Here is a 21,884-nt window from a genome sequence, read left to right on the forward strand (position 1 = left end):
ATGACACACATGTTCATCCCATGTCCTACTATATACAAGAATATCGTCCAAATATACAAGCACAAAATGATAAAGAAAAGGCCTAAATAGATCATTCATTACCCTCATAAACGTGGCCGGAGTATTGCACAGTCTAAATGGCATCACCATCCATTTGAACAACCCCTGTTTGGTTTCGAACGTAGTCTTCCAAATTTCCTTCTCTGCAATTATAACCTAGTGATATCCACTACGCAAATCCAGTTTTGTAAAATAAACAACATTTTTCAACTGATCTAAAAATTCATCAATGCAAGGGAGAGGGTATCAATTCTTCACCGTAATCTTGTTTAGCACCCTGTAGTCTACATATATTCTCCATGTGTCGTCTTTATTTGGAACCAACACGATTGGTGAGACATAAGGAGAAGAACTCGGTGTGATGACTCCTTGATTTAACAGTTCCTGCACCTGTTTATTGATCTCCTACATCTCGATAGATGCCATCTTGTACATGCCATTATTCAGTAAAGGAGCATCCTGTTGTAAATGGATCTCATGTTGGATTTCCCATTTTGGGGGAAACCTTCTCGGTTCCTGAAACAATCCATCATAGTAACAAATAATTTCAAACAATTCTTTCTTATGATCAGGATTACAACCTTTGAAAGTGTCAGCCATCTCGACCTCTTTTGCTCTTACTATCATGAGCATGCACCCTTTGTTGGAATTAACCACTCGTTTAATCTGTCCTGCACTTACAAGGCTAGCATTAACTTTTGTATGATGAGCTATGACTATATATTCTACCCCATCCTTTATGAGGTGGTATTTTTTTTATGCCGAAAGAAACCTGCCTTTATGTCATATAGATATGAGCTTCCCAAGATGATTCCATAGATGTCCAAAGGCACAACATCTAACTCTACCTCATCAACTGATTTGGAAGCAATAAAAAATCTAGCCCTACACTGCTTGGTGACCTGTAATTTTCCTTTATCGCTTACCCAACCAAGCGGGTATGGACTCGGATGAGGCTTAGTTTCCAGGCCTAACTTTTTCACTAAGGACCCTGAGATTAATTTTTCTTGGGAACCTGAATCAAACAGAGTTTCCACCTTTGTGTGTTTTATAATAACTCTAATGTGGAATAACTCAATTCTATTTCCCTCATTACTTACAGGCTCATTCAAATAACGAGTACTTCCAATCACATCAAAACTATCATTAACAAAAAGAGTACCTCTTGCACCTACGGCTGTGATCAATGTCTCATCGCCAGAATCTGATCCAAGGTCCTGCATTGTTTCGACTGTCTTTTGCTTCCCCTTTCCACTGAATCTCTTCAGTCTCAGCTCCAGATGTAGCTTCCAACAGTGATCCTAGTCATGACCATCTTCCTTGCAATGAGTGCAAGACGGTGTTGCTTTGTCCCCTTTCTTGGTTGTAACATTCTTCTTATCCTTCCCTTTTCCATTCTTCTGGAATTTTCCATGCTGAGGTTTGAATGGTGGTTTCTTGGCTTGATCATATCTATCATTCTTGCCTCGGTTTTCAAGATGAATATCCTTTACATTGGCCGTGTAAATTGTAGTAGGCTCGAACAATAATAGTGAGTGTCTGATGTAACTATGTAGCGCACCTACATACTTAGTTACAGTCTCGGGCGAATCTAATGAGATGCCCAGATTTAATGCTTGCTTCCGAAATTCTTCATTGAAGCTTTGCACATTTTTGCCTTTACCTTTCCTTAGATATTTCCATTCCATAAGTGCCTTTTGTTTACAACCCAAAGGGTAAAATTGGTCTTTGAATGCATAAATAAAACTAGACCAAGAGGACAGAAGGTTGCCTGACTTTGTGTTGCCCTTCTGCAACTTACTCTCCCACCAAACGAGAGAAGTGACACTCAGCTAAAGAGATGCTAAACAGACTTTCACCTCATCTTCTTCGATCTGCTGGATCCAGCCGTAAACCTCTATCTGCCTTATCCAATTATTAAGTTTTTCTGCACTACACTCTCCATTGTACATTGGCAAGTCAAACTTTACATCTAACTTGAAGAATGGTTTCTTGGATGAATGTTTGGAATCAAGATGAGAGTGATGAGAGCTATATCTTGAAGAAGGAGAGGGAGGAGGATCTTCTCCACCACCTTCATGATTTGTTGATCTATTATCATCGACACCTTCCTTCTCATGCCCAAGTGCCTTCTCATACTCTGAAAACAACTTGTCCACTTTCTCTGCCATATTGTAGAATATCTTGCGGAAATTTTGTTCCTCTTCCCAACAAGCTTCTTCATTTCCCATGTTTCTTCTTTGTTGTGCACATCCTGCTTCAGGATCAAAGGACTTAAGCGTTCCTTCTCCTTTTCGCAGCTTGTTTTGGGTTAGCATATACTCATGCAATTCACATCTACAAAGACCTACTCCGATACCAAACTTGATCCAAGATCTTTTACTTACAGATGCATCAGAATTACATATAACAGATCTAATTAACCATGGAACTTAAAAGCACATAAACAATGCGGAAATATTCAGAAGAACATAAAAAACCATGACACAATGATTTGATTATGAAGTTTGTCCAATTTGGACTATGTCTCTGGTCCCTGCTCAATAGTGGGGAGGCCTTCATTCATTAAGTGGCATAAAAATAGATAAAAGTACAAGAAACATTCTTTAAAATCCTTATACATCCACGCTAGAAGATGTACAAATAATGGACAGCCCAACTTGAGAAACAGACAGTACCACTGAAACCCTGGCGAAAAATCGTGCAAAAACGCCTATCCAAACACCCAATTTGGATAATCAGGCCTTTTGCAACTTCTCGAAACCTCCCTGCTGCTCAAGGCGAGGTCTCGACCTGCTACTAGGTCAGGGTCTACTACGTGCAATTCTTATGAACTATTCCTCTGATCCCCTCTGCCTTCTTTCGATACAAATGGCCTTTTATATAAGCATGGCGACAAGTCCCTCAATACCCGAGCAATTTTCAACCATAGACCAGGTTAAGCAGGTGGGTTTGATTTCCCAATAGAGGTTCTCAGGCCTAAATAAGACATGGAAACAACCTTAGAAATATGGAAAAATTCCTATAAATTGTGCATTCAACTCAGCGGCATGACTATCAGCGTTCCGCGCAATCAGCGGTCAGACCCAAGCCAAAACAACAGGCACTTTGCGATACGGCAGACTTGCCGGGAGTAGTAAACATGACATATAAAATATTGCATCCGAGAACCCCATCACAAATCGCAATCAGCGAATCCCGAGGTGGTGCTCCATATGACTTCTCCCACTGCAGTTTGCGATTGCGATTTGATCACATTGCAACCTTGGTTCTGCTGCGGGCCAATTTTTTAACACTTTCCTTTTGCGATTATGATAAGCGATTATCACATCGCAACTTGCCTAGGGACGATTTTTCTTAAGTCGCTTCTACTCCTTGCTGCGATATGCAATATGTGGGAGCAATGGCAGCCTACCACTTAGCACTTCCCCATTCGCTGATACTTTTTCCTCGTCATCTCAGCCTGTCACTTGGACAAGTCAAACATAAACTTTCACTTTCTCTAACCTCTTCATTTGAACTCGGATTTGAGTGTCCTTCACACTGTTGGAATCAGGATGACAAGCACTTCGATCCGATGCTAAGTTTATCCAAATTTTGCCACTTTGAGTTTTGAGCCTTTTACCATGCCATTGGTACTTTCTGAAGATCCACTTGGATCAATTCTCTAGGATCCTCCTGGATCAGTGATGGTTCTTGTCATAGTACATGGAATCTATCTTCCGCTACATGGGTAATCTATGACCTTAATGGTGAGTTAGTGAATTTACAAGGTATATGTTTAGGTCGTACGACTAATAACATTGTCGAATATAATGCGGTCATTGAGCTTTTGTCAGAGGCTATCACTCTTGGCATTAGAGAGTTAATCATGAAACTTGATTCACAACTCATTGTAATGCAACTTAATGGACAATATTAAGTTAGAAACCCTCAAATTTTGAGAATGTATTTGCAAGTTCATCTTTTGGGAGGATACTTTGATTTTATTACTTATCATCACATTCTGAGACACATGAACACATTAACAGATGTATTGGCTAACTGCGCATTAGATAGACATTTGTGAAAGATGTAAATCATAAAGCATCCCATAATAGACATGGTAAATAGAAAAACATGTATATATATATATAGAGAGAGAGAGAGAGAGAGAGAGAGAGAGAGAGAGAGTGTGTGTTTGCAAAAGAGTTTGCTACATCAAAATGACAAAATCTGTGTTCTGAGACACATGGCTTTATAAGCCTACAACAGTGCAGAAATTAAACTAGAGTTTGCTATTCGCCCACATGGTGCTCATGATAGCACAAAATGGCACTTCATCAATCAAGGCTTACTCTAGAATGTCCCTGGTTAAAGCTTCCAAGTTACACTCTAACTTGACAATATGATCCGCTCCCTCCTCATAAGGAGACTCCTCAATCTAGTGTGCCACTTGCCTGGCTACTGGAGAAACCCCTGGAGATCTCTCTGGTCCCACATATACAAATAATCATAAGTTAAATCTCAGTACACATACAAAAAAATAAAAATAAAAAACTTCAAAACTTCAAAGATAGTTTTTACCTGAATCGGTCCATCATGCCCTTGGAGGAAGTGGAAGATCTGAATCTCCTCGAAAATTTGTGCATGTGTATGCCCAATCGTCAACCATGATTAGTTGTTGATGCAGCCATCTAAAAACTGCAGGAGGGAATGCCATCTGCTAGCTGCCTCCATGACGAGGCATCAACTCTCCCCATATGAGTAATCGTGGATCTATAGGCACTGGTGCATCCACTTCTAACCATTGATAGTGAAATAATGGTACACGTTCTAGGATGAATGTCACCAAAATGGATCCGAAACCAAATTGATTCAGACTCCCTAGCTTACACTTGGTAAGTTGGCGCTTCATGCACACTAACAAACCTCACTCCAATTGAAAACCGTGGGATTCAGGCACTCGATTGCATACTGGAAATGAGATTTTGTTGCCTTATGCAACGCTTGAGCCCCACCTATTTGGGCCATAGTATGCAGGATTGTTCTAAGTGGGAGATTTGTAATGGTCTTTATGTCGATTTTCCCACTTTGGGTCTTTTTGGTCCTTGGACAATTCCTCGCAATGAGCATGTTCATGTTCTCTCCTCCAGTGCGTGAACCGAACAACTGAACCCATTGTCCCTTTCTAGACAACCTGGTAATGAAATAAATGTCGCAACCTCTATTTCGAGTTCTTGATCCCCGATCATGAATAGTTGGTGATCCACATCCCACCACTGATTCGATGTTGTAATAACTCAGACTGTGATGTGATCCCAGGAATCCTAAAGAACTTGAGCAATCCACATGCTCATCTTTAGCTTCATGTGCCATTTCTTTCCATTCAACGACCATTTTGGACTGATTATCCTGTGGAAAATTAATAAAACAACATTTCATGAGCTTCCATGGAAACAAACTCCAAGATAAACTATTTAACATGGAGGATTTCACACAAAAAAAATTACCTCGACTCCAGTGTGTCTGTTTATGAATTTTCTCGCGCTGATAACGTGAGGGCCTAATTGACCACAAGGTGAGCAGCGTGGTTCTGATGGGTAAAACTCGCATTGGTCACCCACTGATCCAGATTTAAATAAGAATGCAACAAATTACAAATATAACCATAAATACAAAGATGTAGTAGAAATAACACTACATTTCATTAATATCAAATACTGAAATATGCTTACAAACATAATGGAAATAAGACTAGCTCGGGCGATGGTAGCTTATCTTTGAGAAGAGATGTGGTGGCTATATGCCTTTGAATTGTGTTACAATGAGGCTCAAAGGCCTATGTATTGTTGAGAAACAATGGAAAACTCTAAACATCCAAAAACCTAACCCTAGGAGATGAAATGCCAAACTATGGGCCCCGTTTGGATAAATTGGTACATCAACTTCCTGGGGTCGTAACTTTGGCATACGATCTCTGTTTGATGCGCACAATACCTCGTTAGAAAGATCTATCCGAGGAATACAAATTTTGAGGGACCAACATGGTCTAGACCTATGTTACTCCCAGTTTTCCCAAAAAACGTCGTTTAGGGCCTCAAAACGGCTCTGAAAGTTCGGGAACCGAAAAACTGCCAAAAATAGTAAATTGTGCTACAAATAAGGAAAATGAAAAACTGAAAGAAACAATGGTGGGGGTCCAAGTGGAATAGGCGGGTGGCCACCAATATCCACCTGGATCACCCACGATATAAAATTTTTGTGAGCCCTCCTTATAGATTAATCTATGGATGAAAATGCATGAAATTAGTACCAAAATGAAGGGAAGGGACACATCTCTTACCTGCAACAAGAAGCTCGACGAATGGTGTCCGGGATTGATCATGCTCCTTGCCTGAAAATTGAGGTAAAATGAGGTAAAAATGCTCTCACAATTGAAAATTGGTAAAATGGTAAAAATCATTTACTTTTTTCCCTATTTATAAGTTTTAAATAATATTTTTACCAAATTAGGGCATATTTCACTCATTTTTAAATATTTTTCCTCGAAATCGGTAATGTGTGTTTCCTTGTTCAGCGAAAGGTTATATATTCTTGGTGATTGTGTTTTATCTTGAATGATTGAACAAGTTTTATTTTATCACTTTTTTGGACTCATAAAAATAAATGAAAAAGCAACCCCCTAGAGTCATCTTTAAGCTCTTTTCTTACTCTCGAAAAATGAAAAGATTGTCGAGTATTTGTCGTTTCGAACTCGTTAAAGTAAATGAAATGACGTCTACTCAGTATAATTTTAACCCTTTTCCAGACTGAGATAGACTATTGTACGAAAAAGGAATGCCTTAGTCGAACATGGCTAAGACGTTCTCTTGTATATTGTTTTCTACCTTTTCGGGTTCAATAGACGATTTACGAAAAGGGACCTTTGGAGGTTTATTTTTCGCTTTTTTTTCAAACTCTCTAAACATGAAAATGATGCCGAGTTTTACCTTCATTGGAACCATAAAACTTAAACGATGCAGGACTTGTCACCATGAAAAGACTGAGTTTCTCCTTCTTAGGACTCGTAAAACTTACTAGGATGGATTCATTCGACGAATGAACTTATATGGCAAGCATATGTTATCCCCTTCAAGCTTGCGATAAAAAATATATGGGGTACTCGCTAGAAATGGTGGGGGGGAAGTGAAAGCGGTCATCTCTTGTATTTTGTAAAGGCATCATGTCACTCTTGAACATGACACTCATCTGTTGCTCATGTCGGGTCTAGGACATCCTCACTTAGTCACTTGCCTTTCTGGGTTTGGGAAATCCATTTTCCCTCTCATCTGATTATACCATTTTGTCATCATGACCTTTGATCCTATGTTGAGTCAAATGTTTCAAAACTCCGGAGTCGAGTCGCTAATATGTTCAAAAGAAGTTCTATCTACAATTCTTTATTGCTTATACATTTTCTAACTTTCTGCCACAGTCCTGGACTACACTTATCTACTCTACTACATCATTTTCTTTTGTGTCGGTGATGTGGGATTCATTATGGCCCTCCTTCGATGGATCACTTCCTATCGACTTCAGTGCATTATCCGGGAAGATGATCTAGAAACTCCCTTATAGTACCTTAGATCTTGCATGCCTCAATGGCAAGTTCTTCGCATTTGACGACATGTTTACATCATTGACCTTCGATCAAATGATTCCACGAGTGTTCGAATTTAGCTCTATTATTCACATTCATGGATTGTGTTGATTGTACCTTGAGAGCCATTGTCAATATTGGTGGTTTCTCTCATGCCTGTTAATGGTTTACATCATTGACCAATAATCAGGTGGTTTTCTATCATGTTTGACTTCGACACATCTATTCGCATGTTAGAATTCATTCATTGATTGGTTCGAGACGGAGCACAATACCCTGGATTCTGTCTGATGAAATCTAGGTTGCACGGAGTTATGAGTTATTCATGATTGTACACATGTTTCCTCTAGACGGATGGCTATGACTATACCGTGGGTCCATATTCATGATTCTTTCTATTCGGATGGTTGTGACCATACTGTTGGTCCATATTCATGATCCTTTCTATTTATAGGGCTACGACCATACTGAAAATCCATACATATGATCCCTTCTATTTGGATGGTTGCGTCCATATCGCAAATTCATGTATTATTAGATGCCTATTCATGTATGATTAGGCATGATCATCAAAGATGTCACATATATATATGTGTGTGTGTGTGTGTGTGTGTGTGTATTCTTCATTTGCAGGTCTCCTTACAGTGTTGTTCTTGTCCTTGCAGTGACTTGTAAAGCATCTCAGCCATCATTCCCTGTTCTACCTTCATGATTTAGGGGGCATCTGTTACACATTATTTTGTCACACCTCCTATTCACTTCCTATTCCATATCTCGAAGTTCCAAAACATTGACAATTGTGCAGCATATCTATCATGATATATAGACCAAAACCTCTCTGAAGAATCAAAGGAAAACTTCCCTAAATCCATTCTGAAGAAGGTTGACTAAAAACCTAAATTTTAGAATGAGCATGTTTTGCTACATTGGCAACCCGTGTTGAAGGCAGGTTGCACATTTCTACACTAGCACTTCCAGTGTGGGTTTTGATATGAAAACCCACGCTGAACCTCTTCTGGCAGGTTTTCCCAAACTGGAGGAGAATCTTCGTACACTAGAACCTTCAAGAACAACGAGCTAGATATTGGTTGTTGTTGATATGGTCAAAATCTCCCATTTGAACCTCTTGATCTTATCATCATGAGCTTTCCCCTTGAGTTGTGGACCTTCCTCCCTCTTTTATGGATCCCTAACTCCCTCTCCCTTCCTATAAATTCACTCCCTTCCATCCCCAAATGGTTGGTCATTGATTGTTGCATTCCTATATTGAGATTATGCTTACATGCTACCCATTCTAGCTTGGAGAAGGAGTGCTTAAAGAGTCTTTGCTTAGAGTCACTTGGACATCCACCAAAAGGAGGTCTCCAACATCAAGGCATAGGTGGTATTCTTCCCTTTTTAACTTATTAATATATACATCTAATGTTCACTTTCCATAATTGTGTAAATGTTTATGCTTTTAGCTTAATACTGCTTGATCTATTAAGTAGTTTATGTTTGATGTATGTCATATATGCTCTTTTATTTTTCACAGCTCTTTGATCTTCCTTCTGGGTACTCGGACGTGAAGAACAAGTAAGGAGAGAGGCCTGGAGCGAAAGAATCAGATTCGTCTTCAAAAGGATTGAGCGATTAGCATCAAAGAGAGGTAGGCCACTCTGTCTTTCTGCATTTGTTAAACATAAGCTAGGAAAGTGTATGTTAATTTGTTTAGTTTGTTTCTAGACCCACTCATTGGGCTAGAGGGATTGCACATGCCCACAGATGGAATTTACCTTCATAACAGTTGTGTTGGGCGTAGCAGGGGGGTCACAAGGCAGGTGGTAGCCCGCCCCCCCCCCCCGTGTCCGGTGGCTTGCGGGGTAGAAAAGAGAGAGGAGGGAAGAGAGAGGATAGAGAGAGGGAGAGAGAGATGGAGCTGGAGGATGACTGAGAGGGAGGGAAGAACAAAGAAATAGAGAGATAGAGTTAGAAAGAGAGAGAGGGAGTGACAAGGGAGAGATGGAATTAGAAAAATTTTGAGGTCTAAAATGGACCTCCTAAAGAATATTATAAAAAAATAGTGGAAATAATAAAATAATATTATATCACCTCATCAAGCTTTGGACGCAAAAAAAAAAAAAAAATAATAACTAAAAAATAAAAACTACTTTTTTCAACATATCTTCTTATGATTTTACTCAAATTTCAAGCGGGAACACTCATTGGATGCATAAATTATTTTTTCATCCAAGGAGTACCCATATTACATATTTTCAATGGACCCTACTACATAAAAAATGTGAAATATATGAGATCAAATTTTTCATGTATTTCACAATTTTCGTGTAGTAGGGTCCATTGAAAGTATGCAACATGGGTACTTCTTTGATGAAAAATTAAATTTCGCATCCAATGAGTGCTCCCTCTTGAAATTTGAATAAAATCGTAGGGAGATAAGTTGAAAGTACAAGTTAAAATTTTTATTTTATATTTTTTTAACCTTTTACTCAAAAAATGATGAATCATCCCCCACGGATGACATCATCATATTGAATCTTATTGGTTCTTATAAAGTTTATTTTTTATGTACATTTTTGTTTTGAGGCCCATTTTTTACCTCAAAATTTCTCTAATGAGAGAGTCGGGGAGAGAAGGAGGGAAGAGAGAGAGAAGGAAAGAAGAGAGAGGGAGAGAAGGGGAAGAGAGAGAAAGGGAAACATAGAGATGAGGGGGGGAGATTGGGGGAGAGAGAGAAGGGGGGAGGGAGATAGTGACAGAGCTAGGGGGGAGAGAGAGAGGGGAGAGGGAGATAGTGACAGAGCTGGGGGGGGGAGAGAGAGAGAGAGTAGGGGAGGTGAGAGAGAGAGATGGTGAGAGAGGAAGGAAGAGAGAGAGACGAGGATATAAAGAAGGAGAGGGGGAGGAAGAGAGAGATGGAGTTGGAGGGGGATATAGTGACAAAGTTGGAGGGTGGCGAGAGAGAGAGTGATGGGTGGGAAATAAAGGGAGGTGCAATAAAAATGGATAGAGAGGAAGGAAGAGAGAGACGACTTGAGAAAGAGGAGGGAGGGAAGCAAAGAGAGAGAGAGATGGAGTTACAGGGGGAGAGAGGGAGGGAAGAATAAAGACATAAAGAGAGAAAGGTGGGGAGAGAGAGCAAGTGAGAAGGGAGAGATAACAAGAAACTGAGGGGGACAGGAAGTGGGAGGGAAGAGATATAAATAGAGAGAGAGAGAGAACTCGAGAGAAGGGGAGGAGAGAGAGTGAGAAGAAGAGGGAGGGAGGGAGAGAGAGAGAGACCGAGAGAAGGGGAGGAGAGAGAGTGAGAAGAAGAGGGAGGGAGGGAGAGAGAGAGAGATGGATATATGGAAAGAAAGTGTGTATTTTTACGGGGTGAGATAGAAAGAAAAAGGAGACAGAAAGGGAGATAGATATATAGATGGAGGGGGGATAGAGAGGAGGGACAGGCCATGAGAGGGAGGGGGGAGAGATATATAGATATGGAGAGAGAGTGTGTGTTTTGGGAGGGTGAGATATGGAGGGATATATAAATATAGATGGCGGGGAGAAACAGAGGGCGGCGAAGAAAGAGAGAGAGGGGGAGATACATTGTTATTCACTAAAATAAATGCATTGTTTTTAGTGTAGATGTTGATTCCTAATCCTATTTAATTGAATGCATTAGATGCATTGATTTTAGTGCGGTTTATTTCTAATCTTATTTGATTGGTTTCAGTAGATGCATTGATTTCAGTATAGATGTTTATTTCTAATCCTATTTGATTGTTTGCACTAGACACATTGATTTCAATGTATATGTTGATTTCTAATTCTATTTGAATGCTTGCACTAGATGCATTGATTTCAGTGTAGATATTGATTCTTTATTTGATGTAACTAGATGTATGATGTACATTCGTTTCAAACTAATTAGATTGATAGTGTGTGTTAACTTCAATGTATGCAAGAAAAAAAATTATTGATGATGTGCAATGATTTCTGTGTTACAGTAATTCAACCATAAATAAAATATTTGAATTTTCATCTTAGACATATTTAACATATTTAAAATGATTAGAATAATTAGATGTTCAACAAATTTTCCATGGTCGGACATGATTGAAACCATCTTAGATCCATCATAACCACAGATCTACCAAGTGTCGAAAGGGATCAAATCTCTCAATGTGTAAATTTTTCGTCAAGTTTTTTACTTGAAAAAATGATCTGCACCACCATCCCTACCACTCACTGTTGACAATATTTTTTAAAATGTTACATATCAACTTCATATAAGCATGTAAGGAATTATAAATCTCACTCATACCTTGAATTGAAAAGCACCTATCCATGGAATGAGAAGACACTTTTTATATATTCCATTTTGAATTTTTTTACACAAATGTGTATATTGGAAAATTTTGTGTATTTAAATATTTTTTTGTTATTAACATATTTTCGTTTTAAATATCACATATCAATAAAAATGAATGACCCATATCTTTCATATTGAATTGTAATATGAGTAATGCTATTTTTAGATGTTGTGAACTCCATATTGAGTTGTGAAGGAATTATACATATTGCTCATACTAAAAAGTTAAAAACAATTGTAACTTCTTCTTTTTTAACTTTCAATTACTTTATTTATCTCGATGTAAAATTAAAGTATAATTTAGAATATTATATTTGTGAGACAACTTTACTTAAAAAAATAAATAAATTTAAAATTAATTAAAAAGTAAAGTAAAGTTATGTGTTAATTAAATCAAATAAAAAATATATAGCCAAAAAAAAATGAAGTGTACCAATTAAGACAATAATTTACCAAAACCAAATAAATAATTTCAACATTGGGGCTGGGTCACTCTAGTTAGAAAGAACAAAGAAGTTATGCTAGTTAATATGGATATTGAAATTTTTTTATTTATTACTGATTAAAATATTTTTTTTTATTAACGTATTTTTGTTTTAAATATCACATATCATTAGAAATGAATGACCCATATCATTCATATTGAATTGTAATATGAGTAATGCTATTTTTAGATGTCACTTGTGAACTCCATATTGAGTTGTGAAGGAATTATCCATATTGCTCATACTAAAAAGTTAAAAACAATTGTAATTTAACTTTTTTTAACTTTTAACTACTTTATTTATCTCGATGTAAAATTAAAATATAATTTAGAATATTATATTTATGAGACAACTTTACATAAATAAATAAATAAATTTAAAATTAATTAAAAGTAAAATAAAATTAATTAAAAAGTAAAGTTATCTGTTAATTAAATCAAATAAAAAATATATAGCCAAAAAAAAGAAGTGAACCATTTAAGACAATAATTTACCAAAAGAAATAAAAATTTGAAGAGTCACAAAAATATATAACCACAAGGCAAAATGCATTGGTTTATTAGGGTAACCAAATAACAATGAAGATAAAAATACAATGGTTGCATTCAAAATGCACACAGCCCAAGGATTAGAAAAAAATTGGAAATATACAATTACATGTTACATATAAAAACACTAAATAAAATAGTTGGAAATAAAGAAGGATGCCTAAAAGAATTAGACATTGTTGAATCTAGGATTTTGAATTAAAAATGCAACAATTATTCAAATTCAAACAATATTTCCTTTCTACTTTTAACATTCATCCATTGTTCCAATTCAATCCATGCCTCTTTCTACTTTTTTTGTCACCCTTCCATCAATTGTTCTAATTCCATCAAGGTCTCCTTTCTACTTTCTTTGTCACCATTGATCAATTGTTGTACCAAACCCTTTGCTTTGTCATGTTCTTCACTTAATAATTCTATAATTTTTTTTCCCTCCATTGTTAGCAGATTTCCATCTTCATCCATTATAATTATATATTCATTTCTGTAAATTTCCCTAACCCAAGTAAAGTCTGGAAATTCATCGACTATTCCATCCAAGGATAAACACTGAAGCCGTGCCCAAAATCTGATAGCCTCGTGCTCAGATAAACTTAATGAACACATCCCTTCCATCTCGACTTGTGACACGGCCGTAGGGTGTTGTAAAGGCCTATATATTTCATATCTACCATGAGTGAAATACACATATTCCATTTCTCTTTCAGGATCATAAAATTTTGGAAGAGAAATGGTGTAAATGTTATCATTCCACTCTACCAACATACTCTTCATAAAAGTTGTACAATCCCCGATACACAACCAGAACATCTTTTGTTGACACATAGCCTTTTCGACCTTTGCATCATCAGCACAAGGGGTAACTGAGTTAGACCTAAAAAAATCAATAACAGAGAATTTTGTTTTCCAAAATTTATAATGTAATAAGAAAAACAAACACACAACATATAAATTACTGACCTGCTCCGATATTCCTTGCAAATGCTGAAAGAGGAACATCAAATTAGACATTTCTTCCCTTTGTTTCACTTCTTTATCTATTAATTCCCTCCTTTTTTCCTCCGTAAAAGGAAAAGCTTCTGTCCCCCACGTGTTCACCATACACAAAATGCCCAGTGAATTGTAAGCTGCAATTGTCCCGTTGCTTTCTATTATCCTCATTTTACTGGGGTACCACCTCTCCCAGGACCACTCGTCCCAGTAGCACGGACCAAATTGTTCGCTGCCCTCAACGAGAAAATATTTAGTTGCATTTGTCAGGTCCCACGGATTTTGGAGGACCAACCACGGAACTTCTCTGGAAAAGCTGTTAGATACATCCCTTCTTGTATTTTCCTGCATCATTGGAATTGTTATCATTTCAAAATCAAATCTCTCTTTCTCCGCAACATTATACAGATCCACTAAAGACTGAAGTGGAATATCATAACAAAGGTTGGCAGGCCTCATATCTAATAAAATTCTTTTCCCTTTCAATTCCTCCACCCCGACCTACAATTTTCATATCAACAAAAGAAAAATAAACAGTTAGTCACCAAAAAATTTGAAGGAAGAATTATAAACAAAATAAAATATAAAACTTGAATATACCTTCGCTGATGCACCATTCTTAAGAAAGTCATAACTAATTTTCTCTTCTCCATTTGCGAAGAGCTCTCTTAACAACTCTATATTACTGTCTCCAGCTGTTTTCACCAGTTGTTTAAATTTAAGGTATCTTCCGCATTTCTCCACCACAAAATCCTCCACGGACCATTTGCTTAAAATTTCGCCACAAGAAAGGGTCTTCTCACCTTTTTCGCCGGGCACAATCTCCGCTCTAATCGCAGACCATTCAAACCTCTCCTCCTGTTGATAAGCAAGGTGTGGGAACAGCTGTCCAAACAATTTAGCAGGAGCATGGCCGCGAATTCCACCCGCCACTTTGTGAGGCAACTTACTAAAATGGTTGCCAAAATAAATCATTTCCAAATTATCATCCATATTCTCCTCAATTAATGTCAATCTGGAACAATGACGGAATTCTTCTTGGCAATCAAACAACACAAGTAGATCGGTGTTCAGAGGAAGATCGGAAATATTGAACGCTTTTCCTTGTCCATTAGTGAGGTTGAAATGACCTTTTCCCTGCAATGAACCCTGAAGAGAAATCATACGTGAGTGGAAAGGAAAATTAGTGTATGCTTAGCAACTATATTGTGGGTAAAAAGCAGGTTTCAATAATCACCTCCCCTGTTTCCACTGCAAAGGACCATGATTGATCGCGCTGTTTTTGAATTTCGCCCCATTCCTCCAGCAACGACTGACTTCCTCTGATCAACACAATCTGTAGCTTTTTCAACTTTACAATGCCCTCCATCGATTTCCCTTCCAACATATCGCAATATTTTAGATCCAGAGTATCCAGAGATGGGAGACAAAGGAAATCCTCGGGGAGCTTTTCTAGCTTTCTGCATTCCTCCAATAATAGAACTCGCAGTGATGAGAGACCTTTGAAGTGTTCACATAATTCTTCAAGATTCTCGCAGTGTGATAAATTCAAGTACACCAAGTACTTGAGTTGGCTGAAACTTTCTGGAAGCTTCTTTAGACTCATGCAACAATTCAGGCTTAGCCTTCTTAAGCTTGTTATTGCTCCAAATCGATCCGGAAGCCTCTCTAGACTGTGGCAATAACTCATTGCAAGTTTTGTTATAGAGGAGAGGTCGCAAAACCAATCGGGTAGTTCTTTTAAATTGGTCCGAGTTAAGTTGATTGAGTCCAACGACGTCAACTGCCAAATGCTTTCTGGAATACTTTTTAGACGCCTACAACCATCTAGAAGAAGGTTAACGAGGGATGTTAACTTTCCTAAGCCATCTGGGAGATGTTCTATCCTGTAAGCCCAGGATAAGTCCAATAATCTCAGAGATGAAAGCTCCTCAAGGCTGCCAGGAAGAGCTTCTAGATTTTCACACCGAGCCAAATGGAGTTCTTGCAATGATGTAAGCCTTCCAAGACTGGTAGGAAGCACTTTTAGGCTTCTACACTCGCTGAAATGGAGTTCTTGCAATGATGTAAGCTTTCCAAAATCCTCTGGCAGCTGCGTCAAACGAGAACAGGAATCCATTCTCAACACTCTTAAAGATACCAGCGTTGAAATCGATTCCGGTAATTCTTCTAAAAATTTGGAATTTAGAAGTGTCAGCTCGTGCAAACCATCTCCCAGATCTCCTAGGTTTTGAGGTAATCTTTTGAACTCTGCGTTCTTCAGTCGCAGAACTCGCAACTTGCTGAGTTGCTTAATACACTTGGAAGAGGTCAAACGAGAACAGGAATCCATTCTCAACACTCTTAAAGATACCAGCGTTGAAATCGATTCCGGTAATTCTTCTAAAAATTTGGAATTTAGAAGTGTCAGCTCGTGCAAACCATCTCCCAGATCTCCTAGGTTTTGAGGTAATCTTTTGAACTCTGCGTTCTTCAGTCGCAGAACTCGCAACTTGCTGAGTTGCTTAATACACTTGGAAGAGATGTGGAAAGAGGGGGACTTTAATTGGAAATCGATGTGTCTAAGACTGGAGGGCATCTGCAAATTATGCAATAGTTTTATTTTAATAATTAAAAATAATAAAATTGTATATACAAAATAGAAAAGAAAGGAGTTGTTTTTAGTTTGATTGGAAAAAATTGAAGGGAAATTTTGATTTGTGTTATTTAAACTGGTTTTTTGATTATATATAGATTCACCGCCCTGAAAAAACTTTTAAAACACCTTAATTGTGCAGAAATACCTATCAAATTTATAATTTTAATAAATTCCTAACCAAAAAAAAAAAAAATCTAACTACAAGCAACTTCGGAAAATGAAAAATGAAATTGCGAAGAGAAGAGAAATAACGGGCCCGGATATTTGAAGTGAACTTGCCTGCGTTAGATTTTGTAAATCTTCGGGGCTGTAGCATAAATGTCTCAACTCCTCTGACATTGACACATCAAAAGGGAGATGGGAAATTCCCGCACTGAAAAATATTAGCTCTTTAAACTTCTTTTGACATTTGTCCTCCACAACTGTTACACGTCCAAGTTTAAGAACCCTTAAAGATGCAGCCATCAAATCTAGTTTTGTTGCGGATATATACAATGGGTGGTCGCTGTTGTCGCTCGACCATATGCCTTTGATATTTCCGAGGGCCTGCATTTTTATTAAACATTATTGAGTCAGTCATAAGAATTACGATAGACATATTTTGAAACAACACTGTATATATTTCTTTGAGAAATTGCTTCATACCTCATCTTCCTGATCTAAGAACTCTCGAATTTCACTTGCACTGGAGAATCTGAATCTTTCTTTCTTTGTTTCCCGGAGACCAACTGTCAAGATGACATCGTGTACCGTTGCAGTCATGCTTCTCACATCTTTGGTTACCAGCGTTCTTCTCTGTAAACTATCCAGTGCAGGCTTTCCCACAATATTTGAAAGTTCTTCCCAGTCCCATCCTTGAAAAAAGGAACAAATATCCAGAAACGCTTCTTTCAAATCCTTCTCCAGCTTATTGCAGGCAAAGACGTAGCGCTCTATATCATCTCCAATTTTACCTTTCCAGTTATTTTCCCACGCTTCCTTTACTGTAAGAAAAGCTTCTTGTGCGTTTCCCTCGCAACCTATGAAACCTGCGACCACCGTCAAAAGCTTTGGAACGCCCCCGCAAATGCTGACTATCTGGTCCATTTGGGTAGGATTTAGTTGTTTCTTATTGACATCCAGCACTTTCTTGATAAGTATTTTGGCCTCCGTTTCGGGAAGGGTTTCAATTGGGTAGAATTCTCGTTTTACACTGATTATGCTGTCTGTGGCGGTTGCATCTCGTGCAGTGAGAAGCAACCTCAATTTTCTTGCTTTCCTCATATTCTGGGGGAGAAGTTGTTCAAGTGCATCTCGGTGTTGGCCGACTTTGTCAGGAAGCAAAACATTGTCGATATAGATAAAGGCCACCTGTTGATCCAACAAGCGGCTAATTTCTCGCTGTCCTTCTTCAAATGTTTTGATCTCTGGCATAGCCTCGGCTTCTTCTGTTGTTCCCCTCCTCAGATCTTTTATCATTTGTGTTTGCAAATCTATTACATTTGGAGTCGATTCTATAGTATCAAATAGTTTAACCATACAGTATTGACATCCTTCTATGGTATCAAATAGTGTTGCATACACAGCATCAGCAAGGGTAGTCTTTCCCAGCCCACCAAAACCATGGACAACAACTGCTAAAGCATTTTTCTTACTTTCCCAGTCTAGAAGTTGTATAACCTTTCTCAATGGTTCATCCATTCCAACTGTTTAACAATATTAAACATGGAGTAAATCACATAACTCTGACAAACCTTAAAACAATAAATAATTTATAATACATATTACAGCTTACCCGTGCCTTGGGGATATTCTATCGGTACTGCCTTCCGCCTCTTTTGACTAATGGCATTATCACTGACGCGATTATATAGACACATAAACTTTCCATTGTCCAGATCTCTGTACATGGCTTTTAACTCCTTTCGAAACCGAAGCAGGTTTTCCTTGTTGTCGGACATTTTGAAAAATCTGCAATGAGTAAAATTCGATGAAGAAACTGCAGAATAGGACTCTGAACTTAGATGCACGCATACAACAAAGGGGCTTCCACAACATATCCATTTAAACACAACGTTTATAGCATGGATGTTCACCTGGCAAATCTTGAAGAGTCTATTTGAGCGCAGCAAAGGATGGAAGCTTCCAGTATCAGCTCCGTTGCATTTTTGAGTGGATCCTTCAACTCTTCTTTCAACCGAGGAACTCTTTGAAGCTCCCGAACATGTATGGCCAGAGAGTACATTTCTTCAAAAAGATCCAGGCACTCCTCTCGGATCTCAGAAACATTTTCAAATCTTTCTAAAACAGTGGCAAACACAGCAAGGCATGCAGTAGCCAAGCTTGTGTGCCCTATTTCTTTTAAGACATGCACGGCTACGCTGTTTGCTGAAAAAAGTTCTTTCTGGAATGCAATACAGATTTTATATGAATTACAGTCAGAGAAAAATTTAGACTTAACATTTTCTCATAGTCAGATTCCTCGTCTGCTTGAATATCATGAAACTATAGAGTAAGGCTTAATACATACCATTGCGGAAGCAAGCTCTGTTACCGCCGTCAAGAATTCCTTAAAGTTCAGTAACTCCGTCGAGGTGATCATAGACCAAAAGTTGGGAGCGGGCGATTTTTTCTGTCGCAATTTTTCTTCCGCCAATTTTTTCAGTGGTGACTTTTCCTAAGAAAACAAGAAAATGAGACGTTTTCAGTATGGCGTGTCAAGACATACTACTCATAATAAGAACAATAGTGGAATGTGAATACGGATGGATGGATCTGAAAGATTATTGCGATATTCGACTTACCCTAATTATTTCCAGAAGCCCACTTATATAATCGATAAGTCCATCCAGCTCCGCGTTGGCCAATTCTTTCCCGTCCATTGCGACTGCAGCAGCTTCCGTAATGTTGTCAGTAAGATCGCACACTCCTGGAACGCTGGAGCCATCACCTTTTGATGGACCTCCTTTTTCAGAGGAGGAAATGCCACTACCCTCTGGTGGAGTGGGTGGATGGGGAGGAGAGGGGTCATCCCCCTTGGCCAATTCTTTCCCGTCCATTGCGACTGCAGCAGCTTCCGTAATGTTGTCAGTAAGATCGCACGCTCCTGGAACGCTGGAGCCATCACCTTTTGATGGACCTCCTTTTTCAGAGGAGGAAATGCCACTACCCTCTGGTGGAGTGGGTGGAGAGGGGTCATCTCGTGTCGTCCAACACGAACAACAGAAATTTCGAGCCCTTCCCATGGTTGCTCTGAGAAAAGAAATGATATCTGCCGAAGGAATGAGAGAAAGAAGTGCGACGATTAGTGCAAAAGGCCTCACGCTACTCGATCTGCCGTAATGACTCATAACGATTATGTCATTAAGTATTTATAGAACTTCAATCACATCCACCCTACCCTTTGCTGTATTATATTTGCAAGTAAATATAGATGTAATCTAATTAACTATTTGCTGTATTATATTTGCAAGTCTATACAGTCACAGTAATAGTAATTAATTTTTTGAATGTTTTTTTAATTCACGAGTCCTCCAACCTTATCCGGAGACCATGAGAATTATTTCTTAAATCATTAATGACTTGTTGTGATCGATAAGTAATAATTTTCACACATTTTCAAGTGATTTTTAAAGGACGAAGCTTCCGACGTGATGTGGAAATTACGTCAGTGATGACGTGACCATTAATAATTTGACATTCTTTATTTCATTAAGATGGAAAACATGTTGCATGACAGCTTGCGATTCACTATAAACAATAATAGTATTACAGAATTTTTTAATTTAAAGTCAATGCTAACTAAATAACTTAAATGTCAGTCAGGAACCTTTCATGTGATGACAGGAAATGGAGGCCAATTGTCACGATGGATAAGTAAGAAATAGTTTGAAAATATAAATTAGTTATTTTATTTATTTTTTTAAATATTATGAGAAGAAGAAATGGTCAGTACTAGGGTTGGAATTTGGATTTCTCTTTACCCGTCATACAATTTTTTTTTGACGTTTTGGGTCTTTATGCTTCTCGTCAAGAAATGTTATATTAAAAATTTTGCCCTTCAAGAGTGATGTTCTCGTAATAAATTAACCCTTCACTAATAAAGTTTTGATTAAAAAATTACCATTCAATAAATAATTATGTTGAAAGTTTTCATATATTTATGGTAGGGAAAAAAAACCAAAATTTGAAAAAACTCAATAGGGAGGTTTCAATAAAAAGTGTTGAACATTTGAAATTTGCTCATTTAAAGTAAAGATAAGGGTAATCAAATTAAGAAAGTTGCTATATATTGAAATCCTCATATCTATATTAATATTTATTTGAAGAAGAAGTAAAGACAAAGGCATATCAAATTAAGGAAGTTGTTATATGTTGAAATCCTCATATCTCATCTCTTTCCTCCTATCAAATTAAGGAAGTTGTTATATGTTGAATCTCATATCAAATTAAGGAAGTTGTTATATGTTGAATATGATATGAGGATTTCAACATATATCTCATCGTTTGCTGAGTGCGCACTGAACGATGACAGGATTGGAATTTGAACGCTGATCCGAGTTTTTCTGACTACTGAAATCATTCACTTAAATCTCAAGTTATTGCAATGTATTATGCCATAACTCCGAGTTCGGTGAGCCGCTATGAAAGTCGAGATACATAGACTAATTGAGACGTGCAAAATTTATGCTCGTCAACCTGTGGAGCATACTCGGCGCATCGAATATATTTTTTTTGCAGAAACTTTAGATTTCAAGTGATTCGATTTGTCCATTCCGTTTGGCCGATTTGTTCTTATTAACTGTATAAATTACCTTCTTCCGTCGGTCTAGACTCCATTCCCTTATCCAGTAATTACGCTAATTGTGAAGAAATTTGTGTAGCGTCTTGCATGTAGAAGCAGAGTGTGTTACTCAGCCAATAATGACTTGCCCGCATACTGTTGTGGATACCCATTACCGTCTTGTGGGCAAGTTGTTCTTGGCAAAGCATCCCTCGCTTCTTTTCACGTCAGACTCCGCACGAGCCCTGCGTCGCATCAACGGGTCAGATCTTGATCACGGTGTTCATCATGGTTGTGGAAACGAATTTTTTTCTGAACAAGCTCTCTATATTGCCCATTGTGTTCGCTCTGGAAATTACTCCACTCTCTTGTTCAGGAAATCCAATGTTTGCGTCTATTTACTAATCGAAAAAGTAGTTTTTG

The 21,884-nt window shown here is 38.0% G+C and overlaps 2 protein-coding genes across 2 annotated transcripts; both read right to left on the reverse strand.

Annotated features, from left to right (window-relative positions):
• Positions 1-13,233: 13,233 nt before the first annotated feature.
• LOC149183467 (uncharacterized) lies at positions 13,234-16,641 on the reverse strand. Its single transcript, XM_089418737.1, has 4 exons — positions 15,299-16,641; positions 14,662-15,210; positions 14,032-14,562; positions 13,234-13,908 (listed from the first exon to the last, which is right to left on the reverse strand). The coding sequence occupies exons 1-4, from the start codon at positions 16,637-16,639 to the stop codon at positions 13,372-13,374; spliced, it is 2,958 nt and encodes a 985-aa protein (XP_089274863.1). The 5' UTR covers positions 16,640-16,641; the 3' UTR covers positions 13,234-13,371.
• Positions 16,642-16,897: 256 nt separating this feature from the next.
• On the reverse strand, positions 16,898-20,028 carry LOC149183468 (uncharacterized). Its single transcript, XM_089414956.1, has 6 exons — positions 19,483-20,028; positions 19,209-19,355; positions 18,775-19,082; positions 18,474-18,649; positions 17,345-18,384; positions 16,898-17,245 (listed from the first exon to the last, which is right to left on the reverse strand). Exons 1-6 carry the CDS (start codon positions 20,026-20,028, stop codon positions 16,898-16,900), a joined length of 2,565 nt encoding a protein of 854 aa, XP_089271082.1.
• Positions 20,029-21,884: the final 1,856 nt, after the last annotated feature.

Source organism: Pinus tabuliformis, chromosome 3_2 (assembly GCF_031772625.1).
Source record: "Pinus tabuliformis cultivar Carrire ecotype Pingquan chromosome 3_2, CPIR1, whole genome shotgun sequence".
Taxonomy (NCBI): domain Eukaryota; kingdom Viridiplantae; phylum Streptophyta; class Pinopsida; order Pinales; family Pinaceae; genus Pinus; species Pinus tabuliformis.

Excerpts from the sequence above, each read along its gene's own strand:
- LOC149183467 (XM_089418737.1), bottom strand. The coding sequence starts at position 16,639 with ATGCCCTCCAGTCTTAGACACATCGATTTCCAATTAAAGTCCCCCTCT. Across the intron at positions 15,211-15,298 it reads TTGCAGTGGAAACAGGGGAG|GGTTCATTGCAGGGAAAAGG; the intron begins GTGATTATTGAA and ends ATTTCTCTTCAG. Across the intron at positions 14,563-14,661 it reads AGAATGGTGCATCAGCGAAG|GTCGGGGTGGAGGAATTGAA; the intron begins GTATATTCAAGT and ends TGAAAATTGTAG.
- LOC149183468 (XM_089414956.1), bottom strand. The coding sequence starts at position 20,028 with ATGAGTCATTACGGCAGATCGAGTAGCGTGAGGCCTTTTGCACTAATC. Across the intron at positions 19,356-19,482 it reads GGCTTCTGGAAATAATTAGG|GAAAAGTCACCACTGAAAAA; the intron begins GTAAGTCGAATA and ends TTGTTTTCTTAG. Across the intron at positions 18,385-18,473 it reads AGAATATCCCCAAGGCACGG|TTGGAATGGATGAACCATTG; the intron begins GTAAGCTGTAAT and ends ATTGTTAAACAG.